This window comes from Triticum aestivum, chromosome 2B (assembly GCF_018294505.1).
Source record: "Triticum aestivum cultivar Chinese Spring chromosome 2B, IWGSC CS RefSeq v2.1, whole genome shotgun sequence".
In the NCBI taxonomy this organism is placed as follows: domain Eukaryota; kingdom Viridiplantae; phylum Streptophyta; class Magnoliopsida; order Poales; family Poaceae; genus Triticum; species Triticum aestivum.
In genome coordinates this window covers 99,759,584-99,767,609 of record NC_057798.1, presented here as the reverse complement: position 1 = coordinate 99,767,609, position 8,026 = coordinate 99,759,584, and the positions used below count along the sequence as shown (strand labels likewise).

The 8,026-nt window shown below is 58.3% G+C and overlaps 1 protein-coding gene across 1 annotated transcript; it reads left to right on the top strand.

The window, feature by feature from the left end:
* The first annotated feature begins 366 nt into the window (after window positions 1-366).
* Window positions 367-1,152, top strand: LOC123040631 (CBL-interacting protein kinase 29-like). The gene has a single exon (XM_044463417.1). The coding sequence runs from the start codon at window positions 480-482 to the stop codon at window positions 942-944; it is 465 nt and encodes a 154-aa protein (XP_044319352.1). The 5' UTR covers window positions 367-479; the 3' UTR covers window positions 945-1,152.
* The last annotated feature ends 6,874 nt before the right edge of the window (window positions 1,153-8,026 follow it).

Below are 8,026 nucleotides of genomic sequence, written 5' to 3'. Positions count from 1 at the left end.
ATGATTTTTTTTGCAACTTCACTGCCCTTGAGGGGTCTATTAAGTGACTTCGTCTTACACGACATTGTTCGTTGGTGCCTCTTCCGTCAGGACATGGCAGGCCATTTGGAACCATTGGACGCCATCCAAATGCCAAATTTTCACATGGTTTGTCTATATTTGGTCAATGGATCGTCCAAAAAAAAATGGGATGACCAAGCTGTAGGAAATGCCAACTTTATAGGAGGCAACTGGAGTCCACACATAGAATTTGTCCAAATATAGGTCCGCAATCAGAATTTGCGGTGTCATCAAGAGCTGGATTAGTCTTCCGAAGTTTTAGGCAGCTACTTAGGTGGGTTGCCCTAGGTTGACGCTTGGCCGACGACCATGATTCTTAGGAGAGGGCATAGGTGGAAGGATATGGCATTGTTCGTTATGCTACGCTGCGTTGCATCCTGGACACCAAGACGGCCACACGCATTAACACGGAGGGCATCATGGAGCACCCCTGGTTCTTCCACGGTGTGAGCGACGGAGGCGAGCAGGAGCAACTGATGCGCGGCCACAAGGAGGCGGCGTGGTTCAATACGGAGTTCGAGGAGGACATGGCACGGGCCATGACCGCGTTCGACATCATGGCATTCTCGCCCGGGTCGGACCTCTCTGGGATGTTCGGCGCCGGGCCGGGCACGGAGCGGGTGTTCGTGGGCGAGCCCGCCACTATCATGCTGGCCCGGGTCGAGGAAGTCGGGAAGAAGCGAGGGCACCGCGTGAGGAGGGAAGGCTACCACGCCGGGCCGGTGTACGTGGAGGCGGTGGCCGGCGGCATTGTTGCCAAGGTGACTGTGTTTAGGATCGTTGATGCAATGTCAGTGGTCGAGGTCGTGAAGGGCCACGACACGGAGGCTGCGGCGTTCTGGAAGGACTGGCTCGAGCCGGTCGTGAAGCCTCGGATAGTGTGAAAACCTACTGAGTGCAAGCCGGGTATCATCTCGCCTCGTCGTGCTGCCGCCACGGGACGTGCATCAAGATTTTTTATGGGGGTAAAAAGAGTTTTATTTCAAGATGATAGAGTTACATTTGAGAGGCAAGAAAATTTCCAACACACGGGGACCCTCTATATAGCCGGACAGCTGTTGTTTTTCTTCGGATTTCTTTTCTTCGGGTTGTGTTAAAGTGCCATGCAACACTACTACAATATGGCGAGAGGGAAGAATTCTTGCCGACTCCCGCGATAACGGCCGGGTAGGACAGAATCGGCAGGGGGCCGCTGTTTTGACCCTTTCCTTAAAATTAAGCTAGATATGACTGTCGGATTTCGGGTTCCGGCAGACCCTCGAGATTCGAACTCTGGGGTACGCGCGAAGATCACACCTCCTACCTACTCACGTCTCGTCGCCTCGCAAGGATCTAAACTACACGAAGAACAAAACAAGGGACACGAGGTTTATACTAGTTCGGGCCACCATTCTGGTGTAATACCCTACTCTAGTTTGTGGTGTGGTGGATTGCCTCAGGGGCTAATGATGAACAATACAAGGAGAGAACCGCCTCGCGAGGGGAGGGGTTCTTGTGTTAGTGGTTCTGGCTAAGGTTCAATTGGTCGACCTTCGGATCCCCCCTATACTATGGTGGCTAGTCCTATTTATAGAGCGAGGCCTTGGTCTTCTTCCCAAATATTGAGTGGGAAGGGCGCCAACAATTGGCCATTTTGAAGGGGGACATCTAGTACACTTATCCTGGCTAAAGTCGGTCCTCGCCTGCCAAAGACTCTGACGATGACGCCGGCTTGGGCTCCACGATGAACTCCATCCTGCCGTTCTGCTGGTCTTGGTCTTGTTGCACCGAAATGGTTGCCTTTGCTTGATGCTCTCGCCCGCGCTTGCTCCCTTTGCACCAAAGAGGAAACAAGGACTCTTCGCAGGCCGGCGCCCGCCTGGCGCCTTCCTGGCTTCGGTGGTCATGGCTTGTGTCACGGGCACCTCGTGAGGTACCCTGCCTTGATCTTTTCGCCTCCTCACGAGCCAGCCTGACGAGGTTGTGCCTGAGGAAGCTTCTTGTTGTCCGCCCCGCAAGGCTTGGCCCCTCGCGAGGGTCCTGAGCATATGTTGATGAAGATGGGCCGTACTGGGCCACTCCTTGAGCCATGCCGCAGGCCGCAGGCAAGCAAGTCTGGGTACCCCCGTTCCCAGAACGCCGACAGTAGCCCCCGGGCCCAAGGCGCGCCCGGACTTGGCTTAGCAGAGAAGCGAAGGGGCAAGAGCGAAGCGCCGCGGGCCCCAATAGCCTGCGGCCTTGTGCGACGCGTGGCGGTTGATTGGACGTGGGCGTCCCTGCTTCCCCACGACGCCTCGGCAACCACACGAATCGACAAAAGGGTGGCACCGTGCCAGGCTTACCTTCTCTGCTTCCTCCAGTCGTTGCCCAGATCCCCTTTCTCGCTCTCCTCCTTCTTGCTCCCGAAATCCTTCAGATCTGCCTCAAACCCGCACCTTAGCAAGCCATGGCGCCTCGCCAGACTCCGGTCCGGGCCTGGTACTCGCCTGCGCTAGTTTCTCCGAACGTGTCAGAGAAGAACCTTGCCCTCACGCGCCTGATGATGGCGGCGCAAGGCAACGACGGGGCGGCCGCGCTCAAGGTTGGCTCTGCCCTTCCTGAGAAGAAAGGAAGCACCTTCTACCCGCTCTTCGTGAGCGCCATCGCCGTCGGTCTGATGCCTCCCTTTTCTGAGTTCTTTCTTTCTGTTCTCCGCCACTACAACCTGCAAGCTCTGCACCTCCATCCCAACTCTGTTCTTATTCTGGCAATTTTCGCCTATTAGTGTGAGGCTCATGTCGGGGTGAGGCCCTCTGTGCCTTGCTGCGCCACTACTTTTACCTCCGGGTTTCTCGCGGCTCCATCACCGCGTGCGCGAGCTTTGTCGCGTACTCCAGCTCCAATGCCATCTTGAAGCCTAGGAAGAGGATGGATTCATGGGCTTCAGCTTTGTCGCGTACTCCAGCTCCATGGCCAGATCTTCGTCCGCCATGGTCTGGCCACGGTCCTCCATGCCTTGGTTGGGGGAGACGTGGAGAGGTTGGAGGGTGCTCCCGTACCCCTGTTCCTTCGGGATGATTGGGAGCAGGTGCTGAACTCCATGCCTGCTTTCAACGTGGACGGGCCTGTGCCCGCGCAGGTTCTGAGGACCTGGCGGCCCGGGCGACGGTGAACTTGTCCTCCAGCGACTCCGGCAGAGAGGAGGAAGAAGAGGGGCAGGAAGAGGAGCCCGATTCTGAGGCGACCGACGGGAAGTCGAGAGAGCCCCTCCCTCGGCGCAGGTCCCGCGCTCTTCGCCTCATGCCAGACGACGACGAGGATGGAGACAAGCGAGGCGGTGAAAGCTCTCCCCTGATCCTGAAGAAGGACAGGACGGGGCTGATTCTCCGCGGGCCTGCTCCGGCTCCGAGGTGATCTGCAGACGTGCCTCCTGCTCCTGAGTCTCCTGAGGTTGACCCCAGCAGCCGGCTCTCTGGCTTCAAGTTCGGCCAGAGGTTGCTTGATCCCGCAGGTGGTGACCAGTAAGTGCTTGATTCTCGTTTTACTTCTTGCTTTGTTGCTGAGGCTTGACGTCCATATTCTTTGGTTAGGCTGGTGCCTGCGGCGAAAAGGCTGAAGGGGGCCCCTGAGTCTCCGTCCGGGGCAGCACTTCCACCCGCGGGAGAAGGGGGCGGCAAGTCCCGGGCCTCTCCTGCCCGGTCATCCTCGCGAGGCCAGGCGGGGCGTGCTGGGGCGAGCTCAGCCCCCGTGGCCCAAGCGACTCTCGAGGCGTCTTCGCCTGATGCCACTGCTGCAGTCATCGGGGCATCGAAGGTCCCAACTCATGATGTTGTGATCACGCTGCCGTCTTCTCCGCCAACTGCCATTTCTCCGACTCCTTCTACTGTCCTGGATCGTGCTGCTGCTGAGCTGGAGCGGCTGCGAGAAGATCTTCAGGGCGCCGACCCTCGCTTGGAGGCCGGGCGCCTGGAGCTGGCCTCCGGCTGGGTCCGCTCTGATGCTTCAGTTCAGGCGGTGCTGGTTCAGGCTGCGATGGCTTGCGACGAGGAGAAGCAGGCCATCCTTCAGGCCAAGGCTGCTCGTGACGCTGCCTTGGGTGAGGTTGCGGGTGTCCGGGGTTGCTGCAAGGTGCTGGAGAGTGAGCTGCAAGGCCTGCACGACTAGCTCGCCAAGGAGGCCCGTGACCGCCAGGAGAAGGAGGAAGAGATGAAGGCTCGCGAGACTGCCGCCAAGGACCGGGATGCCGAGCTTGATGAACGCCATGGCCACTTAGATACGTTGGAGCAGGCGTTGGAGTCAAAGAGGGTCAAGCTAGATGGCAAAGCACGGGTCCTCGCCGAGGACCGCATGGCCTTCGTGAAGCTGGAGGAGAAGGCTCACGCCTTGCTGAAGACACTTTATGATAGCAGCCTGGAGAGCCCGCTGGCCGACGCCGAGGACGGCCTCGCCAAGTTGCTTCCCTTCCTGGTCCGCGCCCTTGAAGATGTCGCCCTCGGCCTTGGCCCCGCGGCTGAGGCTGAGGCGCGTGTCCTTTCTTCTGCAGCACTGACGCGCGTCTTCACCCACATCTACCTTCGTGACCCCAATGTTGACCTTGACAGTCTGCTGGAGCCTGTGAGCGGCGAGCTTGCCGCTACCGCTACCGAGGCTGTGAAAGGTCGAGAGGAGGCTCTGCTGGCGAGGTTCTGTGCCTTCAGTACCAAGCCAAGGCGAGGTGCTGCCGATCCTGAGGCTTGACGAGGCGGAACCGCCCAGCGCAGCTCCGCCACCAGCGATGGTACTGCAAGAAAGTGACCCCTTCGCGGCTCTTGTCCTGTTTTTAGCTCCTGCAACATGCATCATGCCTCGTGGAGGCGTTTAAACTTGTGTTTGGCATTGTGAAGACAACCTATGGACTGTAATATTTGCTTTTTGAATTTCTTGAGATTTGCGTTTTTCCTTCCTACTTGCTTGTGTTCTACGTCGGCAGAGCCCGGCCCCGCGCATACCGCACCGCCGTTAGCCCCGACCGGAAACCAGGACGGGACCAAGGAGTGAGGGGCTACGTGACCAGTTAGGCTCCTGAGTCGCGATGCTCAGGAGTCCCCCTTGACGTGCGAATAGCAAGTAGGGAGGGGACATGTAGGAGCAGATCTACCGTTCTACGTCGGCAGGGCCCGGCCCCGCGCATAACTCAACCGCCGTTAGCTTTTCGGAACTAAGGGGTGAGGGGCTACATGACCAGTTAGGCTCCTGAGTCGCGATGCTCAGGAGTCCCCCTTGACGTTCAAACGGCCTTCGTACCTTGGCTCCGCTCGGGAAGAGACGTGCGACGAACCAGGCCCGAGGGGCCTGGCTGGGTGGCGTGCACCTGGGCATGACCCAGGCATAGCCCCCGTGCCCAGCCCCCTGGCGCGGCACTCCCGAGGGGAGGCATTACGATGGGGCCGAACACTGAGCTCTGGGCGCCCTGAGGTTGATGAGGCCGGGGGCCACCCTCAGTTGTTTATCACCAGCGCGGAGCATAGTGCTTCCGTATGTGTACGGGCATAGCCGCTCCTCGGCAGTGTCGTCAGCCAGCGCGGAGCATGGTGCTTCCATTGGTGCGTGGGAGGGGGCTCCCCTCCGGGAGGAGCCCCGGGGCATGTACAGCCCCGCCCTGACACGTGGCTGGCATGGTAGGGCCTGACGAGCTGTATCTGGGCACCTGTGAGCCAGCGCGGGACTCACGGGGCCCTACCTCAAGGCGGGTTGCGCCTGGCTCTGGGCCTTTACTTGTAATGTGCTCCTGCAAATTTGGTTAGATGCCGACGCTCTACGTCCTCAGGTCTCGGCCCTCGAGCGAGCTCAACTGTCGCTGGTATGCCAGGTCGCGATGCCGTGGACAAGTCCAGGAGGTGAGGGCCTGAGAGCCAGTAAGAGTCCATGAGTCGCGATGCTCAGGTACCCCCCCCCTTTAAGTTGCAAGCAAACGGCATGAAGGAAGAAGGGTGTCGCCACAGGCATCAAGTAATGATCGTGGCGGGTTAAACGCACGACCCGAATAAACGCAAGAGGGATACATGCCACTGGGTCAGGCCCGAGTGGTTTGGGGATAATGCAGCCCGAGGGGCGCCCCCAACAAAGTAAGCTAAAAACATGAACAAAAGATATACATGTCGCAGGGACGGACCCACGCAGACTAGGAATGATGCAGCCCTGGGGGCGCTCCCAGCTGAAAATGAAACTCGAAAGATGTCAGCTGATGATGTTGAAGATGAAAAGGTGCTGAAGCAGCGGACGGTGTGTGCTACGGAAGCCGATCCTTACGAGCCCCCAGGCCCAGGAGCCTCGGGAGGCTCCGGAGGCGCTGGCGGCTCCTCGCGGACCATCTCCATCTCCGCCAGGACTGCGGAATGCCTGACCTCTTGAGCCTCCAGGATGCTCCTCATGAGGCACTGACGCACAGCAGCCGCATTCGACAAGCCGTAAGGCATGCGAACATAGCTGTGGGGTGGACCTTCGTAGTGTCCTACGCGTGAGGGCCAGAGGCGCTCCTGAGAGGCAACTCGGTTGAGTCCTGGTATGTCGATGCAGACGCGCAGCCCTCCATCCTTGCCCGAATGGGGAGCTACGACGGGTAAGCAGCGGCTGCCACTCATGACTCTTGACTCCTGCAGCTCCTGAATGATCTCGCTGACGAACTCCTAAGGGTTTGGACCTCCTTGCCTTGCTCCTTCCTCAGGGAAACGTGCTTTGAAACACGCCTCCAAGTGGTGCCCGAGCGCCTCCCTCGTGATCTTGGCAAAGTCGATGGCCCTCCAGCAGAGAGCCCCCGAGCCTTGCCTGAGGAGGGCGCCGGGCGCGCCTTCCTAAGCGACAGAAGGAGGCGCCCCTTGAACGGGCGCGGATCCTGAGGGGCCTGCCTCCCGAGGGTTTAGGCCAGCCGATGTCTTCTTCTTCTTAGGGACCGCCTCAGGAAGCCTTCCGCTCTTGTGATCTGGGTCTTCGATTGACGCGGCCTGAAAAGCACGCTCCAGAGAACACACAGCATCCCTCTCCTTACAAGGCACCGTGATGACTCCACCGCTTCCTGGCATCTTGAGGACATTGTAGCCGTGATGAGTCACTACCATGAACTTGGCCAGAGCTGGGTACCCGAGGATGGTATTGTACGGCAGGCGGATGTGCACGAAGTCGAAGTCGATGAGCTCGGTGCGGTAGTTGTCGCGCTTCCCGGAGGTAACAGGAAGGCGGACCTGCCCTATCGGGACAGTGGATGTCGTGGTTCTAAGTCTGACAGTAGTGTAGGGGGGTACTAAGGGAGAGGCAAGATCCTAGCTATGGAGTAGTTGTATACGCAAGAGTTTTACGAGTTCAGGCCCTTCTCGGAGGAAGTAACAGCCCTACGTCTCGGAGCCCGGAGGCGGTCGACTGGATTATATGCGTATGAGTTACAAGGGTGCGAACCCTTTACACTGAGGAGGGGGGTGGCTTATATAGAGTTCGCCAGACCCCTCCAGCCCTCAGTTATGCAGGGTTTAAAGTACATTAAGACCGGGGGTTACTGGTAACGCCCACATAAAGTGCTATGAAGGTCATTAAGGCTACTTAATGACAGACCGTTACACGCAGAGTGACTGTAGATCGCCTGGCCGTCGAGTGGTTGGCTTCATGGTCGAGTGTCCTAGAGTCTGTCGAGTGGATCACCTCTAGGTCGACTGACAGGTGATTTCTTCTAGAGATGTCCTTGGGTAGGGTAGTTTGGACAGGTCCATGACCCTACCCTAGGTACATAACTCCATCATTAGCCCCCGAATGGATCGAGGTTTGAGTGGGGAGGAGTTGAGAATTCTTCCGACCCATTTCTCGTGCTATGAGTATGTCTTGTCTTGGATCAATAAGCTTTAGGTGACGACACCAACTTCTTTTTCAGTCGCCTTGATCCATTCTTTGTATCTGTCGAGTGAAGTTTTCGCTTAGAGAGCTCCGAGTGGCAGAGTGGAGGAGATCTTCCATCTGACGAGTTGTTCTGCAACCCGCGGATTTT

What these genes read in the sequence shown, in the direction of transcription:
- LOC123040631 (XM_044463417.1), top strand. Translation starts at nt 480, where the DNA reads ATGGAGCACCCCTGGTTCTTCCACGGTGTGAGCGACGGAGGCGAGCAG.